Source organism: Miniopterus natalensis, chromosome 5, assembly GCF_054644295.1.
Source record: "Miniopterus natalensis isolate mMinNat1 chromosome 5, mMinNat1.hap1, whole genome shotgun sequence".
Taxonomy (NCBI): domain Eukaryota; kingdom Metazoa; phylum Chordata; class Mammalia; order Chiroptera; family Miniopteridae; genus Miniopterus; species Miniopterus natalensis.
In genome coordinates, this window is record NC_142085.1 from 79,812,747 (window position 1) to 79,835,817 (window position 23,071).

The following is a 23,071-nucleotide window of genomic DNA, read 5'->3' on the forward strand; positions in this document are numbered from 1 at the left end:
AAATACTTTAACTGTAGTACATTTTTTAGTATAAATATGTTTCTAAATGGTTTAATACTAATTAGTCTAGTTACTTGCACTTGAGAAACAGTTGCAAAATAATTGTTCTCCCTACATCATGAGAAGAAATTAGACATGTCTGTAAACTTCTTGGCTTTGATATTCTTAGTCCAAGTGCCCATCAGAAGACAAGTGGATAAAAAAGCTGTGGGGCATTTACACCATGGAATACTATGTGCCTATAAAAAAGAAAGATCTCTTACTTTTTGTGGCAGCATAGATGGACCTGGAGATTATCATGCTGAGTGAAATTAGCCAGTCAGAGCGAGACAAGTACCATACGATCTCACTTACATGTGATCTAGTGAACAAAATAGACTGATGAACAAAATAGAACCAGAGGCATGGATGCATGGAACAGACTGACAGATGTCAGGAGTGGGTGGGGGGACTGGATGAAAGGTGAAGAGATTAGCCAAAGAGCATATGCGCATAACCCATGGACACAGACAACAGTGTGGTGAGATGATATATTTAATGTCTGGGGAGAATGTATCCATTCATTTATTCAACAAGTATTTTAGCTCCTATCATGAACCGGACATTGTTTTAGACATTGGGGACATCAGGGAATAAAGCAGACAGTGATTGTGGCCCTCGCTATACTTTCAGAATAATTGTGTTTGCTGCATTCTTCTCAATTGTATTTCAATACTTTAAAAATAAAAGTTTGGACAGTTGTGGCAGAACAGTATATTGTCAAATATATGCTTTCTAGTCCATCTCCCTGAGTCCACAGGACCATTGACAAGTTCTAGTTGCTTATGGAATCTGATACTTTTGGTTCTATCTCTGCATATATGGTTATAGCCTAATTAACCAGACCAAATATATATATATTTACAAATATACATATATATATATGTATGTATTAAAACATTTTGTTTACTTTGTTAATCAACTATGTTTTATTAAAATGTTTGGAGTATCTAAAAGAAAGAGGGTTTTTTTCACAATTTGTGTGGTCTTTGGTTGAGAGCATAAAACCCAATAAAGATATGGCAATTTCCCTCTTGATTTAAGCTATGTGGATTCCAAATTGGATAAGTAAACTAAAATTTCTCACTGGCGCTTAAATTATCTTACCAAACCCATGAATTAAATATAAGAATGTAAGAAATGTCATACTAGATTAAATCAATTGTCCATAGAGCACAGTAGTTTATGGAAAAGCATGATATTCATTTCCCACGACATTGATCTACCTTGAACATTCATTAATGATACATTACGTATCAATTTACCATAAATCAATTTTCTTCAAAGACCTTCCTTGATCTCATTTCTATTTTTAGTCAGTAATACCTCTTCATTAATGAGTTTTTTTTGTTTTGTTTTTTTTTTACCTCTTGTGTATACTTCACTTCCATATTTCAATGTCTGTGTAAACTTTACTTTTCAAAATACCCTGTGGAGTACACTAAAATTTGGAATATGTATTTAGCTTATCTATTTCTTTCTTCCTCTTAAAAAAATCTTATTCTCAATAATGTCTTACCTTTCTCATTTGAATTTTCAACTGATTTTATGTGGACAACTTTGCATACCTTTGCTCATTTATAATTGACACTAGCTTCTTTATGATGTCCTTTTTCATGAAGAGCAATGAGAATTGTGCACACATTTCTAAGGAGAGTGATCACAATTTTGTTTACAGGAAACATTTGTTTTATTACCATATAAGGATGATGACCATTTTGTTTCCCTCATTGTTACAGCAGCACATTGAGATAATATGTTGGAAACTTTTTTTTGCTTGATCTCCACTATATTTTGTTTTAAATGGATTTTCCAAACCAAAATACTCCTAACACTTTTTACCCTGCTACAAATCACATATCAAATGTAATGTACCCATCCCTGGCACAGATTCACACTGGCAGTGCTCCTGAGCTTGTGCACTTTTAACATTCTTTGAGCTCTTACATATTAACGTATTGATCTATATTTGTTAATTTGCATGTGATTCATCCTTTTAGCAATCCCCTTCAATCCAATGAATGGAAGTTTCCCTTAGATGTCCACGTATGTACTGCATCCTGCCCGTCTTGGTAGAGTGTTGGTTCCCAGGAAGACAGAGCGTGTCTGAATGACCTTGTCTTCTCTTCTCTCAATGCCTTCTTCCTGCCTTCCTTTTATCCTTGTAGACTTTTAAAGCTTTGTCTGAAATAATTATCTATAGATTTAGTTGACAATTTCAAATTGATGCATTTGAAACAAGTTTTTCTGCACACCTGTTGTACATAACTTATGTGCATGCATAAGTCTTCTATGCGGTGACGCCCACGTTTGTCCCCTTGGAGGGCGGGTGGGTGGAGGGGGAGAGAGTAACCAAAGAATTTATGTGCATATATGCACAACCCAAGGACACGGACAATGGTGGGGAGAGGGACTGGGGAGGGGGAAGGGATGGGGTGGAATGGGTCATTGGGGAGAAAAAGGGACATCTGTAATATTTCAAACAAAAATAAAATTAAAAAAAAATTATTTGTTTCAACCACCCTGAATGTGTAGTTTTTACTTGGACTGTATTGAGAACAAGTAAATCTGAACATTCAATGATTCCTTCAGTAGCTGAATCTTTTCTAAATGATGTGATATATTAAAAATACTGTTTTGAGGAGCACACAATGAAGCTGCACGTGGACTGCAGAGACCTTAATTCCCTAATACTGCAAATTATAGTTAACGGTCTATATATGCACAGAGATCTTCGTGCATTTCACGATGTCTATGAAACATGCTGAGAAAATCATGTGTAGGGCTTATCTTACTGGAATAGTATTATCTAAAATGGACGTTAAATGGCTAATAAAGGAATTGAGACGGGACACTGCAAATGCTTGTGGCTTGTTCACAGCTGACCTCTTCCTTGGGCACCGGCAGACAACCGTTTTACCCTATGTGTGAAGACAGAAACTTACTTTCTATTTTTCTTGAGTAAACATATGGTTACTTCCAGAACTGAGATGCTTTAGGACTAAAGGCCGTGTACCTGGTTCAGTGCATCATTAATGGAAAAAGAAAAAAAAAAATCCAATCCTTTTTACATTGTCCAAGAAAAATCCAGAAAATCTGACACGTGGGCAAAAAAGACCAGAACCGGCATGAGAATTAGCTTCTGTTCTTGCCTGGAGACGTTGTTTCCTTTCCTAGGTTTCATGGAACTTACGAAAGGGTACTCGAAACTATCTCATGTGGTTTGTCCCCTCCAGGCTGACATGGCATCATTCCGCGGAATAACTACAACAGGAGCAAGGTGATTATAAAGGGGCACACATAAGCTGATGTCTCTTCTCTACAGATGACAGGAATAGCGAGCTTTGAGCAAGAGTGGAAAGGCACACTGTCACTTGTCCTTCCCCTCCGAAGAAGCTGGGGCACCCTCGGCTCAGCCCACAACACGTTCCCAGAGGACTGACTGTGCGTTAACTTCCACTTCTCACACAGTAAGAAGCAGCACTGTAGACCTGTCGGTCGGGAGGGTGATGGCAGCCTGGGAGGGTTTTGGATAAGTGTTTTTCACTCCAGTGTTTTCATGTGACCCCACTCCCATTCTCAGTTTCCATCTTGACCTGGAAAAAGTAGCCACCGGTTGCCTCTCTCCACTTGGCTGACCGTGGTCGTGGTGGGCACCCCCCTCCTCCTCTTACCCCCACCCCACGCAGCCTCTCCCCCTCTCCCCTGAAGCCTTCTAATGGAGCCTTTCTCTAGACGTCTCCACAGGTATTTACTCTGTTTCCCTCAGAAAGGGCATTAGGTCCAGGGAGAGAAAAATGCGTCTGGGTCCTTGAAATACAGATCAGCCTAAGCGGTTCCCCACTGCTTTCGCCAGATCTGACCGTTCGAGTATCTTAGCAGCCCTTTAGGAACCCGGCGGTGGTAAATGGACCAGTCTACCCCACTTCCTCCTAGCTCTTCTCCCCCTTCCACTAAACGACTGGTTTTTTGTGCATGAGGTTAGAGACAAGCCTTGGGTGACCTGTTTTTTAATTTTTCCCTCCCCCTTCTTTTTTTTTTTTTTTTTTTTTTTCCCTTGCGGTAAAATCGTGCTGAAGAGAGAGGGCACTAGTGTACAGCCCAGATCGCATCCGAGCGCCGTCTGAGCTGGAGCCGAGGCGCCCGCTGCCCGCGCGGCCGCGGTCCTCCGGCCTGCGGACCACAGCGCTGTCCGCCCGGGCTCAGGCGCGTCTCAAGTCCACGTTCTCCAGGAAGACCCAGGTGAGCAGAAACCTCCCGCCGGGGAAACCCGCCCCAGTGGCAGACAGTCCCAGCCTAGGGGATTTTCCTCCTGGTCCCTGGAGCACCTTCGCCGATTTATTTCTTTTAGTCCTGCACCCCGGGGAGCGTGGGCACCCGCGGGTGCCCGGGTGGTCTTCCTCCTCGCGCCTGCCTCGCCGCACCTCACATGCTCCTTGAACTCCTTTCTTCTCCGACTCTCACCTTGAGAAAGGAAGCCGAGCGGGGACGAGAGAGGGAGCCAACTTCAGCGCCGCGGGTGGCTGGAATGGGGCGTCTCGGCGCCCCCGAAGCGGCCGGGTTTGAACACACTTGCGAGAGCGCCCACTGCAAAACGAAGGGATTGAGGGTTGGAGGCTGGGGAGGAGGCGCGGGAGGGGTGCGTGTGCGTGAGTGTGAGTGTGCGCGCGTGTGTGAGTCTGGGTGAAGAATGCGGTGGAGGTGGTGGCTGAGAGCGAGGCGGGGGCGGGTGGCGCTGTCAGAGAGCCGCGACTGGCGGGTCCGAGCGCGCGCTCCGGGCGCTGCGGGGGAACCAAGGTCTCGGGGCCGGGCGCTGTCCAGGGTCCTGCCGGCGGCGGGGCTGCGCTGCGCAGCGAGAGCAGCGGGAAGCTCCCTTCCCTTTCCAGCCGCTGTGCACAGCCGCAGGTCCCCATTTAGGCGAGGGCAGGGGCCCCTCCACCCCCTCCACCCCCCACCGCGGGAAGCAACTTACCTTGCGTGCACCCTCTCTCCCTGAGCACCTACTGTTAGCCTGACTTCTGGGGGCGGGGGGCGCACCCGACCCGACGTGCGCAGACTTTCCCAGGCATTGCCTGAGTAACTAACGTGGATTTCCTCAAGCTGGCACGTTTATGTTTGCTACTTGGGTTGCACGTCAGTGTCTCTTCGACCCCTGAAACTGAAGTCAGGGGTGCATTCCTTGCTCGCGTTCATTTTGAAGTAGCGCTTCCACCTTCATAATGAAGGAGTTTCCAAATGCCGTCTGGGAAAAAGTTGATCTTTTCAAATCCTGAAAGTTCTCTTAGGGTGAAAGATCTAGCTCCTCCCTCCCTTCCTCTCCCCTCCCCCTCAGACCTTAACGGGTGCTTCAGGGCCGGGAGGAGACTTGTGGCTGGAGGCGGGGGCGGGTCGGCGGGCCCGCGTCTCTCGGACGGATGAGGGCCCCGAGGGCGGGACGCACACCTCCCGCCCGGACGGAGCTGCCGCCCAGGCTGTCCCTCCAGCCGGTACCGGGATGCTCTGAAAGGCGTCGGGCCGGTCAGCTGTCAGCATCACGGCGCCCTGCGTTTCCACACACGCGATAGCGGAGTTCTGCTTCTCTTTCTGTCTCGCAGGCGGCTTCCAGCTCACCGCTGCCCCCACCACGTCCACTGCGCCCCTGACCAGTTTACCGTGGCGCACCGGTGAAGAAAGGGGGCTCGAGCCCCCCTAGAAACGCCTCCCGGGAGTGGAGGTGGTCGCGGAGGACCCGGAGCAGGAGGCGGAGTGGCGGGAGGCGGCGGTGCGGGCGGCGGACGCGGGGAGAGCGGTGTTGGCGGCCGGACGCGCGGCGCCGGGAGAGGCAGGCGCGGGGCGTCCCCGCGGTGCGCGCCCGGAGCCGGCTGCTGGGACCAGCGTGGGAACGTGGCTGGCCGGCCGTGGACCCCGTTCTCATCACAATGGTCCGGCTCCTGCTGGTTTTCTTGCCGGCGATCTTTTGGGAGATGTCCCTTCTGCCCAGAAGCCCGGGCAGGAGCGCGCTGCTGGCGGGAGCCTCGTCTCAGCGCTCGGTGGCCAGAATGGACGGAGATGTCATCATTGGGGCCCTTTTCTCAGTCCACCACCAGCCTCCGGCCGAAAAGGTGCCCGAGAGGAAGTGCGGGGAGATCAGGGAGCAGTACGGCATCCAGAGGGTGGAGGCCATGTTCCACACGCTGGACAAGATCAACGCGGACCCGGTCCTGCTGCCCAACATCACCCTGGGCAGCGAGATCCGGGACTCCTGCTGGCACTCCTCCGTGGCTCTGGAGCAGAGCATCGAGTTCATCAGGGACTCTCTGATCTCCATTCGAGATGAGAAGGATGGGCTCAACCGGTGCCTGCCCGACGGGCAGCCGCTGCCCCCGGGCAGGACTAAGAAGCCCATCGCGGGCGTCATCGGCCCGGGCTCCAGCTCCGTGGCCATCCAAGTGCAGAACCTGCTGCAGCTCTTCGACATCCCGCAGATCGCCTATTCCGCCACGAGCATCGACCTGAGCGACAAAACTCTGTACAAGTACTTCCTGAGGGTTGTCCCTTCCGACACTTTGCAGGCCAGGGCGATGCTCGACATCGTGAAGCGTTACAACTGGACCTACGTCTCTGCGGTGCACACGGAAGGTAGGCGCTGCGCTCGGGAGAGGAAGGGCGGCGCGCGGCGCGCCTGGGCTCGCAGGGCCTTCCCTGGCTTGTCCTCGCTCTGGGGGTTAGGCTTTGCGCTCCTCAGCAGGGGCCCGCCCAGGCATGCCCTTGACCCCTGCTCTGGTATAGTCACAGTGTAGGAGAACTGTGTCCCCTCGTGTTTCTGAGGACAGTAGGAGCCGGAAAGATGCCAACGTCTCCACGGACAGTGTCCATCGGTAGATTTGGACTAACCTGCTTGTTAACACTCATTTTCTGGGTCTGGGTTTGGAAGGCTTGTTTGCTCAAGGTGGCCTCCCATTCTTAAGTGACTGGCTCCAGTTCTCCAAGCTCAATAGAATAATCCAATGTGAGCAATGTGACAAAAATGTCACTGTCCCCTAAACCCTTACCGAAAGCTTCATCTTGTGTTGAGCAGCTCAAAGGGCTTCCCTGTCCTAATGTGCCCCTTCTTACCCACCCAAGAGGTACCTGTGAATGCTGGACTAATGCAGTCATCTCCCCCAGTATCTCAGATACTTACATTGTAAATTCTGGGGTGCCTGACATACAAAGGAAAAGTAAAGAATTTAAGCCATTTACTTATTTCCTTCCCACTACGTATGCTAACGTGGTCCGTATGTTTTATGAGAAATCGCACTGATGACCTCTTGAATTTGAGTTTTGGTTTCTAGTCTTTTTCTTTTAACACAATGGCTGCTAATTGGAACTTAAAGTTGGACCGATTATAAGTTACGAAGGAAAGGATAGTAGATATCAGGTTTAAAATGGCTTTCTAAAAATAAAATAGAACTACCTGAGGTTAAAACTTTGATATTTATAGCATCCTACAAGACATGAGTTCTCAAAGAACTTCTCATTATAAAGATTTTCTTTACTCTCTTCATCTCAGCCTATATAAAATTTTGGATAAAATGAGATTTTGGGGGCATTTGCTCTTAACTCCCTTGTTAGGTTTATGAAGAAAATGAGACCCTGGTTATACATTAATGTCTAGGACAATTCACATGTATATGCTGACGAATGAAGAGAATCTTGAGGGTATTGCTGCATTCATATTTCTTAATATAAAATTATTAAAAGAAATGCCACCAGCGTGACTTCATATTCTTTTAACAGTCACACAATGTGAAGTCTGGTGATAGAAGTTCACAGTCATCCCTACTGGAGTGGTTACATGGTTGTTGTTAATGGAAACTGATGCTTTACTTTATAAAGGAGGTAGAGTTTTCACGACAAACATGAAATAATGTAGAATTATACATGGTAACTTCAGACTTTGCTTTTGAAAAAACCCCCATCACTTTCTGCTGCAGCATTGTGACTTCTTACAACTGACTCATGTTTCTGAATCTTGTTTTTTAATAGTGAACTGCAAATCTCTTTATCAACAAAAATCTCTAATTTTTTGAGATACAAATTTAAGTTCAGATGTTAAACCCTTACATTTTGATATTTAATGTCAATTTCTTACATTTAATGTTTAATACAGTTTCCCCTAGTGCTTAGCTTAGATCAAACATCTTGAAAGCACAGGTTAAAAATTGTTAATTATCAGCGCTAGAAAGATCTCTAAGGGAATCTAGATTGAATGTGGTTTAATTAAATATTTAATAATTCTCCCTCTATTGAACTGGGTAATTGATTATAGATATTAGAAGTGTAAATTCCTCCTTCAAGAAGAAGTAATACTTCCTCATTTTTCTTTATACAGTAGTTTTATTTTCCATATTTTATTGTAATCTCATTTTTGGGGGGTGGAGAGAGGTTGAGAAAAGACCCCCCCCCTTTCTTCAATCTGTTTCCCAGTTGCATCACTTTACTAAAAATAATTGCTAATAGTGGGTTGCTTTCTGACAACTAGAATTATGTTTTTGAAAAATTAATTGGACTTGTGTTTGCCAATTCTGTTCGGGAAAGGCTCCTATTAAAATTCCACCCTTGCGTTAGTTTAGATTTTGCTTCTTTTCTGCCTCTGACTGGTCTTGTGTGGCAGAGATAACATCTCCATACTATTACAGTAGTTGACTCCAGGCCAGATTGTGTTCACAGAACATACAGCTCACTTTGGTGTCTGTTTTATTACCAAGAGCTTATGTCATTTGCCTTGTCTTTTATATATGATATTCTATTTTTCTCAAAGAGAATTTTTTTTCTTCTCTTATTAGACTTAATATCTGTGGAAAGTAAATTGCTTTTATTTTCTTCTATCTGCAAAGAAGTACCACAGCCTCCTTTGTATAAGCTCCAACTGAAAATTTGTTTTTCCTGAGGCTCTGCCCTCCTGCTTCTCAGGGACCCGCGGTCTATTGGCCTGCAGGAACTTTCTTGCATCATTTAGTAATTTTCCTGCCTTCAGACTGATGGGGTCACCTACTGGTGACAGTTCCCTATCAAAAAACAGCTAAGACCACATACCAGTGTTGTGTCTGCCATCTGGGCACTACTCAGGAAGGAAGTCAGTTTGTCTGGTTATTAGCAATTTGGACCTTAGAAATTCTGGAACCTCTGGTGACCTTCACCTCTCCTTTCCAAATTGGCCATTCTCTAGACAATTTACCATCACAATTTCTTTTATTAGAAGTTAGCCTAGAACAGGTAATATATCAAAATAACTAAGTACACTAGTATTAGACTAGTGTACTTCATTTCTATGGTTAATTTTGATAGACTTTAACATCGTAGATGGAACACCCTATTATTTCATTTTATGTCAGTATTGAGCTTGGAGGTATTTTCAAACATCTTGAAAGCACAGGTTAAAAATTGTTAATTATCAGCGTTAGAAAGATCTCCAAGGGAATCTAGCTTGAATGGGGTTTAATTAAATATTTAATAATTTTCCCTCTATTGAACTAGGTAGTTGATTGTAGATATTAGCTTTTAAATTGATTATAACTTTTTAAACCAGCTAGAATCCAGTTGCTGTATTTTTGCATACTTTAAAATCTTCTCTCATGTCACTTGTGCCACACTTGTTCTCTGGTCACGACAACTGTCAGTTTACCTGACATAAAAGTTACCTGCAATAAGCTCTCCAGAAACTTTTCAGATTGGTTCCTGAGGGGAACATTGAAATAGGATCTGCAAAAGGGTGTGGGTACTGAAGCAACAGAGTTTTATCCACAAATAAAAATTGAATGCACTTTGGAGCAGGCTGCTTACCTGGAATGTGTACCTTTAGATATTCTAAGCACGCAATACAAAAATTGCCTTCTTCCGTGAAGCACATCTTGGCCAAGGACACTCTATTCCGCCCTTCTGGTAAAATGCATATTCCCTATCAAACATCAAGTTTATCATTCTGAGGAATTGTAAAAAAGGGTACTTAAAAATAATTCTAGTTGATTAAATTCAAAGCACTGAACAAGTCCAATAAAAAATATCCTTTGAGTTTGTAGCTTCAAAAAGTTTTTTGGATTGGATACATTTTTATTTGTTTTAAGGTTTTCTTTTTTGTCTCATAGTTGCAGATGAATATTGATATGATAAGGGCTTTAGTGATGTTAGTTTTCTTTTGAAAATGTCCACTATAAGGTGTCCTTATCTTTACAATTATGTTTTCATTGTGATGCACCTTTTTTGATATTTGCTTACATCTTATATGAAGTTGGCTTTTTTGAGGCTTCTTTTAAAAATCCAATCATTTTCTTATCAGAAGTTGTTGTTTTTTTCTATTTGACGTAAAATATACTTAAAATGTCAATGGCATCAGAGGAAAATCCTCCTAAGTCATAAATACATCAGTTAACTATTACTTTAGCTAGTGCAATTGCATATAAGATTTTTATTTCTAATAAATACATTTCCTATCTATGTACCAGTAACTTTCTTTATAATGTTCTTAGCTTGATTCAAACCTGTTTCATGGTAAGTTATCTTAATAAATTGTTGTAGTTTATCACAAAATAAAGAATTGGAATGTCCTGAAAGGTCATTTAGGCCAATCAACTAAAGGTGCTTAAAACACCACTATTGCATCTTTGCCAAGAAGTAGTTTCCATTTGCTCTAAGTTTCTAAATTGTGATTGGGGTTTCTAATGAGAGGGGAAGAGTACAGGACTTAAATTCAGAAGCAGAATGTCACCTGACTATTAGCCAGCTTTGCTATATAATGACCTGTCTCCCTGAAATTTTAACTAATTCTCTATCAACTACTGGGAGTCATTCCTCTTCTGTGTGATATTTGCATCAGTGAATCCCCTCGCCTTTATGCCATGCCTCACCAGTTCTTTCACCTCTATATTTCAGTTTTTAGTTTTCTCATCATAGATAACTGAAGTAGATCTTAGATAAATGATTATCCAGAAGTTCTTTTTAAAATATATGCTACTACTAGGCCATATCTCCTTTTTATGTTTGGGCAGTTATTATTTTATCTATGAGCAGAACTTTGTTTTTTGTTTCCTTTTAAATGTAAACTTATTAGCTTAAATATACCTTATCAATTAAGTTCTTGGGTTTTGATTATTTAATTCACTTTAGCATTCCAGCTTTGTGTTCTCTGGATCTAATTACATACATTAAAACTGAGTAAGAGAAGGTCAGGTATATAGTCCCATAGCCCAGCACCAGCAGACTACTCCCTGGCTAGCTCTGGCGGTCACTCAGCCCTCTGTGAATTCCCTTGGCAGTGTGGTTTCCCATTACCCACTGTACCTCTTTCTAGATAAATAGATAAATATAAGTAGTTAAAATGAAAAGCCATCACAATAGATATTCAACTCTAATTGAAAATTTACTATACCAAACATGGTATAAAAGAAATTTGAAAACTTGGTCTCAGGTACTAAGAACTTTATACTCTAAAGGGAGTATAGTTTGGACACATGCAAAATGGGTACAAATGAATCATTACAGTATACACATTTAAAAACGGGACTTTATATAATTTAGGGAACACTAAAGAGAATATTGGTGAGTACAATTAGCTAAAAAAAAGCTAGAGAAAAGGGAATTTTGGTTAGTGTTTTTGACTATGGCATTTTTAAGTTAGAAGCTGTAGTAAGAATGTCCCCATTGGGGATAAAATAAGCAGGTCTGCTTGGCTGGAGTGGAGAGTGTAGGCCGGGAACCAATAAAAAGACATCAGCTCAAATGTGGGTTCTTATAATCTGTGATTTTGTGACTCTCTATTGATATGAAGTACAAATACGGAGAATCCTGAAGCATGTGCCAAAGAGTTTTAATTTGAAGAAAGGTATGTCCAAGCGGAGTTTGATGTGACTCAAAGATAATGGGAAGAAAGCGAATTCTGACTGAAAGGTGTGAGGGCGATACATTAGATGGGGAGGGGAAAAGTGAACTTTGAAAAGGTTAGTTATTGTAGAACTCTAGGTACCGGGTTAAAGTGTTTGGAATAATAAAAGGTGCTCCAAAGGAATGCTTGACTGGGGACTTTGTTGTAGCAAAAAGTTAGGGACAAAAATGGTCGGAGTGACCTTCAGCTTTGCAATTCTGGAAGACCAGGAGGGTTTCGGTGCAATTAATAGATCTGTGAAAAGTAGGTTTCCAAACCATGATCTTTTAGGTTTAAACAGCATGGACTTGGATTTGATAGGCTAAATTGGATGTGAACTTTGGCTTAGAGCATGTACATTATTAGTAAGAGTGGGTGTGTGGACAAAAGAAAAGCCAGAAGTTGTGAGATTTTCTATTTGTGATTTAAAAAAAAAAGTTCACATCCAAGTAAGCCTTGTTTACCCAGAACCCTGATTCCCCTGCTGGCTTACCTGGGAACTTGAGAGCTGGCCTCTTTCAACTCCAACCTTTTACATTTTAAACATTTTACAGGGTGATCTGTAAAGTATATTATATGGTTTCCTAACTTCATTTAAACAGGTTGTTTAACTCAACAGCTACTTTTCTTGAATCTACAAAGTAATCAGTATGAATATCAACTGTTACACATGCTGGGATACAGTGGTAATCTTGAAGCCAGTCGAGAACTATAAAGCTATTTATTTCCACCACCAATGCCCTCAGATTGCCATACTTTTGAATTTTTATATTTATTTTGTCTTATATTGGCTAGACTTATTAAATCCATTTTCTAAATTATGTAATCAGTATTTAGTGAAGAGCTACTATGTGCAAAGGATTAAGGTGAAATGCAAAGATGAGAAAAAGAACACCTTTATTATTTTGAGAAGGCATGAACTCCCCTTAATTCTTCTGCCCTACCATCAATCGCCCCATGACTTCACCTGCCTTGGAACAAATTTTGTACAGAGCTGGCCTGCATAGAGTAGATGGTGATGGCAGTTTATATTTTATGTTTCTACCATGTGGCTTGCCAGTCGCCATTCCTCTTTAGGCACAAAAATTTTTCTCCTAGTGATCTATGGAGCTAATATACAATGACTGTTTTATGGCTATTTAATAACTTTCTGGACAGTGGCTGGGTTGGTGTCATCGTAAAGAGATTTTTTTCAGAAGCCACATTTCCAGCATGCCCACGGAGGGCTGGGAAACCGTAGGTGAGGGCAGAATAGTTTAATGAGCAGCTTACCACCACTGCAAAAATAATTCATAGTGCATACTGTTCTGATATTAGATTGGAAGCAATATCTCAGTAGGAGACGATTGTCAGTTTTCAGGGAAGCTGTAGTTGAAAACCAGAGTCAAGCTGAGACGTGAAGCCCTGTCAAAATGATGTGCCGTCTTATCCATCAAAGAGCTACCATTAGATTTTCAATTTATGTAGAAGTAGTTATGTAATTTATGTGTGCCAGTTCTACTTATTTTTTTACACCTGATTGTCCTCAGTGAATGTCTACAACATTTTAAATCTTAATTTATATGAAAAAATTACAATTTTCATTTTCTTCAGTCTCATGGGAAGTTTTGCTTTCTTAAGCTTAGGGTACTATGGCACCAAATATAGGATTGGTGTTTTTATAAAGAGAATTTATTGGCTCAAGCAGAAAGTTGGTGATCAGAAATCCTCATTTATCAATTTTAAGATTATCTATTTTAGTCACTTCATGGCCAACAAATTGTAGATTCAAAGCAATTATCTAAAGGATTCAGGTAACAGTTTTAACTGTCAATTGAAACACAAGAAGGTTTAGGGGAGCAGTTCTTTGTCTCCAAGTAATTTATTTTGCTTTTTAATGAAGACATGACCATTTACTTATTGATAAGCACATGTGTCTATTATGTGTCAGACACTGGTCTTGGTCTAGGCAGATATAAATTAAAGGAATAACAACTATTATTATTGGCAGTACTTTCATTATTATTTCCCTCAAGGGTCCCATAGTCTGTTGGAAGATACATAGAACTATACAGGCAGTTATAGGCTCATGTGTTACAAAAATGTACATTTAATCACTTTCTAAAAATAAATGCACTAAAGACTATGGGGAATACTGTATGTTCATCTCAGTTTCATTTGTAAAATGTGAATGGTAATTGTTAGCACATGATTAACCTAATAGCAGTGTTTCAGAGAACAAGGGATGGTTGTATAACTACCTGTCATCTGTTGTTGTTAAACTGTCACCAAAGAGATGGGTTCTTAAGGAATTAGACCTTTTTTAAATTTTATTTAAAATATTACAAATGTCCCTTTTTCTCCCCAGTGACCTGTTCCACCTCGTCCTTTTCCCCTCCTTAGGTCCCCTCCCCACCATTGTCCATGTCCTTGGGTTGTGCATATATGCACATAAATTCTCTGGTTACTCTCTCCCCCTCCACCCACCCGCCCTCCTCCCTCCCTCTGACATTCATCAGTCTGATCCATGCTTCCATGTCATTGAATCTATTCTGTTCATCAGTTTATTAAGTTCTTTAGATTCCACATATAAGCGAGATCATGTGATGTTTGTCTTTCTCTGCCTGGCTTATTTCACTTAGCATAATATTCTCCAGGTCCATCCATACTGTCCCAAAGGGTATGAGATTCTTCTTTACAGCTGTGTAGTATTCCATGGGGTAAATGTCCCACAGCTTTTTTACCCACTCACCTACTGATGGGCACTTGGGTTGTTTCCAGATCTTAGCTATTGTAAACTGTGCTGCTGTGAACATAGGGGTGCATATATCCTTTCTGATGAATGTTTCAGGATTCTTAGGATACATTCCTAGGAGCAGAATCACTGGGTCAAACGGCAGCTCCATTTCTAATTTTTTGAGGAACCTCCATACTGTTTTCCATAGTGGCTGCCCCAGTCTGCATTCCCACCAGCAGTGTACTAGGGTTCCCCTTTCTCCACACCCTCGCCAGCACATGTCGTTTGTTGATTTGTTGATGGAGCCATTCTGACAGGTGTGAAGTGATACCTCATTGTGGTTTTGATTTGCACCTCTCTGAGGATTAGCGATGTCGAGCATTTTCTCATGTGTCTCTTGGCCATCCGTATGTCCTCTTTGGAGAAGTGTCTATTTAAGTCCTTTGTCCATTTCTTAATTGATTAGTCCCTTATCAGATACATCCTTGGCAAATATGTTTTCCCAGACCGTGAGGTTCCTTTGTATTTTGAGGCTGTTTTCTTTTGCTGTGCAGAAGCTATTTAGTTTGATGTAGTCCCATATGTTTATTTTTTCTTTGTTTCTCTTGCCCTAGGAGATGTATCAGTGAAAATTCCACTACCTGGGATGTCTGTGACTTTACCGCCTATGTTTTCTTCCAGGATTTTTATGGTTTCATGACTTACATTTAAGTCTTTTATCCATTTTGAGTTTATTTTTGTGTATGGTGAAAGTTGGTGGTTGAGTTTCATTTTTTGCATGTATCTGTCCAGTTTTCCCGGCACCACTTACTGAAGAGACTGTCTTTACTCCACTGGATGCTCTTGCCTCCTTTGTCAAATATTAACTGACCGTAATGGCCTGGGTCTATTTCTGGGGACTCTGTTCTGTTCCATTGATCTATATGCCTGTTGTACCAGTACCAGGCTGTTTTGATTACAGTGGCTTTATAGTACAGTTTGATGTCTGGCAACATGATCCCTCCCACTCTGTTCTTTTTTCTCAAGATGGCTGCACCTATTCGGGGTCTTTTTGGTTCCATCTAAATTTTCAAAATGTTTGTTCTATATCTGTGAAATATGCTGTTGGTATTTTAATAGGAATTGCATTGAATTTATAAATTGCTTTGGGTAGTATGGACATTTTAATGATATTAATTCTTCCAATCCATGAGCATGGTATATTCTTCCACTTGTTTATATCTTCTTCTGGGATTAGCCCTTCTTGACTGATGAATATTGAGCAATTGATGAAATTAATCAGGTATAGGTTTTTTTACCCTAAAACCTAGTAACATAAGATAAAAATGAAACTCATGGTTACAATGGAGGTGCAGCATTTGCCATAGCTTTGAGAAAGCTTTCCCATGTCACAAATGAGAACATAAAGGCCCGGGGAATAACAATGGCTTGCCCAAGACCATAACATCCATTAGTATGTTAGCATCAAAGGCAAGACTAACACAGCTTCCTGTCAGATACTTTCTTAAATCAAGGTTTGTTGGTTTGACCCACCCTCCCAAATTCCTCTGTCCTCTGAGATTTTGTCATCCAGCCCAGCTACCTTCTGCCCAACTTTGCTGCTGCCATTTAGCAGCTTCCAGGAGACTCTTCTGTCCCTGAAAATGCATTCTTATTGCTGAATGTCCTCCTTTCAGTGTCAACCCCTGCCGTGCATTTGGGTGATTGTAACATTCATGTTACATATCATGTAACATATCATGACCCATTGATACCTATCCTCATAGTTCATTCATCTCAGCCCTGTGTCCTCTGCTTCCTCTTCGGCCACCCACCCACTCTGACCATAGTCTGGCATCTTGACAGCATCAAGAACTGTTCTATCTCTGAACTTGTAAACACCAGGAAGCCTCTGAGCAATAGCCGTCTCTTCTCTTCCACTCCTCTCGCTTGCTCCCAACTTACCTGCTCTCCACATTTCCCTGCAAAGTTTGGATCAAGCCATTTTCTTGCTTGAACTAATTTCTCCTGGGGATCTGAGCAACTCTGCCCCCGTATTTGTGCTTGTTACCATGTTGTAGTAAAGCTTATTTTTCAGAGAAAGTGAACATCCAGTTTAAAGTGATACTCCACATAAAACTCTAGTTGAGATTATAAATTAATCTCTTTCTCTCCCCCAGCCTCTTCAGTGCAGAAAAATAAAGACCAGAAAGGAGCACCTTGTTTTAATGAAAGAGGAATGGGTCTCATGCCTGTGAGGGCTGTGATCAGGAGTGGCAGATCACATTTGCTCAGACAGCTCTGTGGCATCATTTCTAAAATAAAGGGTGTTGCGTAGTGGATAAAGATAGAACATTAGGAATGAATGGCTAAGGTTGAATTTCGGGGGTAGGATTGACCCAAAGGGTTAGTGGAATTAGCCATGCTTAGATAGCCTTCAGGGTAAAATGTACAAAAACAGTCCTTTAAGTTTATTGTAAAGATGAGACGAGATGGAACTGTGTGCAAAGCCAGATAAATGTAAGATGTTATCATTGTCAGTCTATTCTAACCTTAAGATGTCCTTAGTCTAAGTGAGCCTGCGTGAAATGGATACAGATGTGTTCTTCGACAAGGGTGTGCAAATATAAAGAGAAGATGCATATCTTGCGTGTTTGCTCATTTGAACAGCGCATTTGGATTCCCATCCTCTCCTCTCATAACAATTGCAGCCACAGCCCTGGCGCTAAGTGAAAGCGCTTTGGTTGGACAGCTTCTTCTACAGCTATTGCTGAACACTGAGGCCATTGCCTCTGTTCTCGTGGTGTTCTGGCACATTTTTAAATTTGTGTGCTATAAAGAGTAGGACAAAAAAGATCAATAAACAAATTGCTGATAGGTTGTTCAAAAGGAGAAACTTTACAAGAGAATTTAAAAGGGAATATAAGGATATTGAAACAGTGGAAATGACTTGCCATGAACGAATCATATCCTCTTTTCCTATTATAGCTTCATTTTTTGGTCAACAGGTTTTACTCTGTTGATAAAGGAGAAGATATGTTCAGGTCTCTATTTAATTGAGCAAATGTTTACTGAGCACCTTCTCTGAGCCAGGCCCTCTGCTATGGCTATTGATGACCAGAGACAGATGAACTATAATCCCTCTGCTAAGAAGTTCACTGTCTAATGATCACCAGTCAATTTGATAAGTATAACCAACAGGAAAAGGTGTGACTTAAAGAGGTAACAGAGAAATGTGACTAGCTTTCCCTGGGACAAGAAAAGGAGTGATGAAAATTCGTAGAAGCCCCTGAAAGGAGGTGACATGTCAAGTTCACTCCATTAGAGGACTGAGAGGAGGACCTGGAGGAATGAATGTGAGTAGAAGTCCCAACGTAGAAAACAAAGGATGCTCAGGGAACTCTAAACACATCACTAATGCCGCAACGCATGTTCAGGGAAAAAAAGTGGGGAAGGATCACTCTCAGAAGGGCGGAGGCCTAGGCCACCAAGGGCAATCTTGTCAAGCCAAGGAATTTAGATTCTATTTTATAAGCATTGTGATCCACTGAAGAACTTTGAACAGCGAAGAAATGTGATAGATTCACATTTTGGAAACAGAACTTGGGAATCTTTGGAGAGGACAGATTAAGAAAAGGAGTCAGATTGAAAGCTGAGACACAAGTTTGCAGGCCATTGATGGTTGTGGGAGTGGTGGAGAAAAGGCCAATTTAACACTCAATTGAGTCAAGAGACGATGATGACAGCTTTACTTCAGGAAGAGTCAACGGTGATGGAAAGGAGAGACGGACTTGACAGCCATTTAGCAGGGAGATTGGGATTTAGTGACTGATTGGTTCTAAGAGTCAAGAAGAGAGAGACGTAGAGAATGACTCCCAGGTTTCCGTTTTGTAGAACAAGACAGGGTAGAAAAGAGGAAGCATAGATGGGGAAACATGAACCGTAGACTGGTTGGATGTGAGGTACCTACGGGACAATGGAGTTGAGAGATCTGGAAAGGAAGGTCAGTTTGAGATTTATTAGCAAATCGCTGTGGTTAAAACCACAAGAGTCTATGAGATTGCCAAAGCAGAGGAGACAGCGCCAGAAGAAAGGGCCATGCTTGGGTAGGAGAAGGCCTTCCTTTGGGTGGCGATGAGTTCGGGGAATAGAAGAAAATAGGTTTGAAAATAACATTTGTTTTCTCAGTAGCTCAATGAAGGGGATGGAAAGGGAAAGGGGGCAGGTCAATTCAAACAGAGCAAATTTTCAGAGGGCCCAACTGAGATTGGAAACCACGTATTTCTACTAGTGTCAGTTCATTTTTTTTTGATAGTCTTTCTGGTGGTGCAGAGCCCTCAGCACAAATCGGGAGTGTTAGCTTTCACAGCAGTTCATTAGCTTGGCCACCTGCTGGCCCGATGTCCAAAACACCACGATCTTTCTTTAGTTAATTACCTAGGATACCAGGTGCTCACCAGAGGTCATAGCCCAGGGCCACCCAGCATGAGCTACACAGCAAACCATAGTTGGCTGCTACTTGTGCTGGGCTTGGCGGTGTCCAGGAGAGGCCAAGCTATGAGCCAATGCAGCTGCCGCTAGTGCCAGGCCTAGCCGTATGGGGCCCGCTGCTGCTTGTTTGAGAGATTTTAGGAAAGTCCTAAGCATGAGGCTCAAGAGGCCACTTGCACAGAAAAGCCCCTGGAAATGGCCTGGATGAGCCTGCAGGTGGGGGGGGCGGGGCCTCCGGGAACCACGGGGCGGGGCCAAAGGTGAGAGTCAGGTGCTGGCCAAGCCGGCTGTGTGCCAGGAGGACTCGCCAAAGGAGCAATGGGCTCTGCCAGCTCTTCTTCTGGGAGGAAGCTGCCCCTCCAGCTCTCCCCCCAATTTCAGGCAGGTTAGTTCCTCCCCAAGTGTCCCAGGTCCTTTCAGGCTGCTGCCCGGCGCTGGGCTCAGAGGGAGAGGGTCTGAGTGAGTCCGTGCGCGGGCCCTTTAAGAGGAAAGCCTGGGGATCCCGCAGCCTCCGCGACCCTGGGGGACAGTCCCCGCTGGTTTTCACAGCCCAGAGTTGTGGGGAATCTCTTCTCGGCCCTGGATCCCTGGGCTGGGGGCCTGCTGTGAGGCTGGGACCCCTCACTCCTCCGGGAAGCCTCCCCCTCCAAGATTCCCTCCCAGGTTTAACCGGAGGCGCTGGGTGTGGGCCTGTGGCCGGGGCAGCAGGTACACGGTTACCATTGCAGCCATCTCCTTCAAGAACCCCTACATGTCTCATCTTAATTGGTACTGAGAATATTCTCTTTTCCATTTTTCTCTTTGCCTACCAGGAAGCTCAAAACTAAATTTAATGCTCAACCATAGAAAATGTTTAGATTACATGTGTGATGTTAACTTCTTCCATTTTACTTTAATAGCAGTATTTCATGCTTTTTAATAATTGCAAAATTTCTCAACTCCATGTTAGGAGGAGACAGGATATTAACATATATGTAAATGCAGGTTATCCCACTGTAGGTCCAGATCCCTACTGAAGTTTTTGTATGTTAATGATCATGGCAGGCTAAGAGGTGGTTTTTTTTTTAACTGTGAAATGTGGAGGGGAGGTTATCCTACACTCATAGTCGAGTATGGTAAAGATGGAAAGATATTTCTGTGTATTCTGTGCATACAAAAGAATCCTTGAGCATTGATCAGGTACAAGAGCTGAATCATGCTCCTGCAATTAGTAAAAAAAGTCCATCCTCTGGCTCAGAGATACTCTGCACGTCACTGTCTTTTCCTTCTTCGGTGCTTTCTGGGGCCTGCTATGTGGCTGTGCTGGATATTTTGCCTGGTTTGGCAGGGTGTGTGTGTGGATGAAACAGCCTCCTCCATGGTCTACACTCAGCAGGGCTCTCTGCCTCTGTAATTCATAACAGCCTCTTTTCCTGTTTTCCCTCTTCTTATCCTTAGGGAAAAAAATAAATCGGTTTGTACAAGGACTGTTCAGTGACAAATGGAAAGGGACCTTTTTTTTTTTTTTTTTTTACTGACTTCTTAACTTTTCCTGACAATCTCTTCATGTGCCTTCCAGACCATAGTTGCTTGTAGCCCAGTGGCTGGTTTTGCTCAGTACCTACAATGATGTCCTCTGCTCCTTTCTCCTTTGAGCAAAGGTCAACATGATTTAACTTGGGAAACTGAGATTGATGCAGGATGAGACACCAAAAAACACCCAATATCTCTTACTCCTGTTAATATAGATAGTCGTTAAATCACAGACAGTAGAGGGAGGCCCTATGCATTGATATACGTGAAGGATGAATTACCCTTTGTTTCCAGCTAGAAATGCCAGATTTGAAACTGAAAAGGCAAATTTTATTTTTTCTTCTATGTTGGCACATGCTGAAGAAAACCTTAACATGTAATTTCCTTGATGTCATTTTAAAAGTAAAATTTTACTTGAAACAACTTCTTAAAATTGAGAAATACTGAGTGAGTGGTTAATTTTTGAAGTGCTTATATTCCCCCTTTCAGTAGATTATTTTTAGGCTCTTCTAGAGCAGTGCTTTTCAAACTTCAGTATGCAGCCCGATCACCCGGGAAACTGGTTAACTCAGATTCTGATTCAGTGGGTCTGGGAAGGACCCTTGAGTCTGCATTTTTGCTAGGTTCTCAGGTGGTACCGGTGCTCATGGACCACAATAGGGGCAGAACCTCTACAAGCCCCCTTCTGATAATGTACTTTTTATGATGGTGCATTGTGCACACTTTCTCACACATCAATGAATTATTTCCTTCAGAGTCATTTGTATCTGTCTCAAGGCAATGTTCTATGCTCCTGAAATAGGCAAAGAATGGCTTTTAAAATGTGCATATTTAGAAAATTGTACTAAAGATGTTTAACTATTCATTTATTTCATTCAATGACTTCTTAAAATATGCATTAACTAGCCAGAATAATTGCTGAATGTAGTAGCACTGTAGTTAATCAAATTTCTGGTGACACGTATGCCCTCTCCTTCTAGAATGCTCTGCCCAGCAGACGCTCTCTCTTACTGGGAGGTAAATTTCTGGAGAGTGGAATCTTTGTTTTGTTTTGTTCGCTGATGTATCCCCAGCAATTAGAAGAGTGCCTTGCGCATAGTAGACACTCAATAATTATTTGTTTAATTGATGTAAGTAAGGAAGGCTTTTGTTTCAATTTCTTTTTTCTCTGCCTTCGTAAGGGGTTTGATGATTTAAGAGCTTGGAGGCTTCCCATCAATTCTTATTGCCTAGCACTATAAATGTAAATGGAATAAGACAGTAGACTAATTATTCAATTTCCAGAGCCAGCAACCTTGGAAGTCTTTGGTTGTTACTAAATTCCTCATAACTAATTTTTCTTTTCATTTGCTTCTTTCTTATAGTAGTAGAATAAAGTGAAGATACTATCTAAATATCTAATTAATTTCATATTTCATGGGTAGACTCCTCTTAATATCCCTCTTAGCTTTTTTCCTTTCTAATAACTGAGGAAAAGTCACTACATTTACAGTCAGTTAAAACTCTCAGGCTGCTATATTTGCTCACTTCCCTCCTTTTTATGAATATCAGTGGCTGGTGCTCTCTATCCTGCATTAGACTTCAGTGCCCAGGTGAAGTGGGCACTGAGTGGGAGGACCTGGGTTTGATCTCACTGCCTCCGTTAGCCACCCTGTGACTCTGGACGAGTCACTGAGCCACCATAGGCCTGTCTCCTCATCTGTAAAGGGGCTGCCATTCTTCGCCCCAGACCACCACTGTGAACTGATGTGGAACTGCTAGTTGCATTATTATATTCTACTGTAGCTTATATTATTTTCTCATTTTAATTATTAACAACTGCTTCCTGGACTCTGCTTTTCCCAGAAAGTGATAAGCAACATTTCTACATAGAATTTATTTAAAATGATAGATTTTGTGTTGAAGGAAACATTTATCTAAGTCCCTGATTTAAAAACAAAAATCAGAGTTTAGGTGCCTTGCTGAGGTTGCACACGGATAGTTACTATAAGAGCAAGGAGCTCCACCGCAGCCCAGATTTTCCACGCTGTCAACCCATGCAGCATCTCCGGACATCTACCTTTATGTCTTCATATGCTTTGTCTATGCTCAGATTTTCTGTCACCCTTAGTCTCTCTATGCTGGCTTGAAGGGCAGGCCTCAGCTTCATATCAATGAGACAACCAGTTAATTCATTTATTCAGCAAATACAGATCCCACTAATCATCCAGCAGTGTGCCGGGCATCAGATACCAAACATGAATTCAGGTTTCAGATGCCAATCAAGTTTGGTAACATAGCCAAATATCCATAAGAAATTATTCAGATACTGTATTTAGAGTGAAAGTATGATATATGAGAATATATGAAAGATGCTATGATACAGTAAAGTAACATTATCTATGTTCCCAGACTTTATGGAAATCCTGTAGTCCCTGCCATTGCTTGTGGTCCAGAAGGAGAGATAGAGAAATAAT

At 42.4% G+C, this 23,071-nt stretch overlaps 1 protein-coding gene across 3 annotated transcripts in view; it reads left to right on the forward strand.

Moving 5' to 3' along the window:
- The first annotated feature begins 5,957 nt into the window (after window positions 1–5,957).
- GRM1 (glutamate metabotropic receptor 1) overlaps window positions 5,958–23,071 on the forward strand; it is a 258,781-nt gene continuing 241,667 nt past the window's right edge. For all 3 annotated transcript variants that reach the window (XM_087817195.1, XM_016223919.2, XM_016223920.2), the window contains exon 1: window positions 5,958–6,657. In XM_087817195.1, coding sequence (XP_087673321.1) covers window positions 5,958–6,657 — 700 coding nt within the window. The remainder of the gene's footprint in view (window positions 6,658–23,071) is intronic.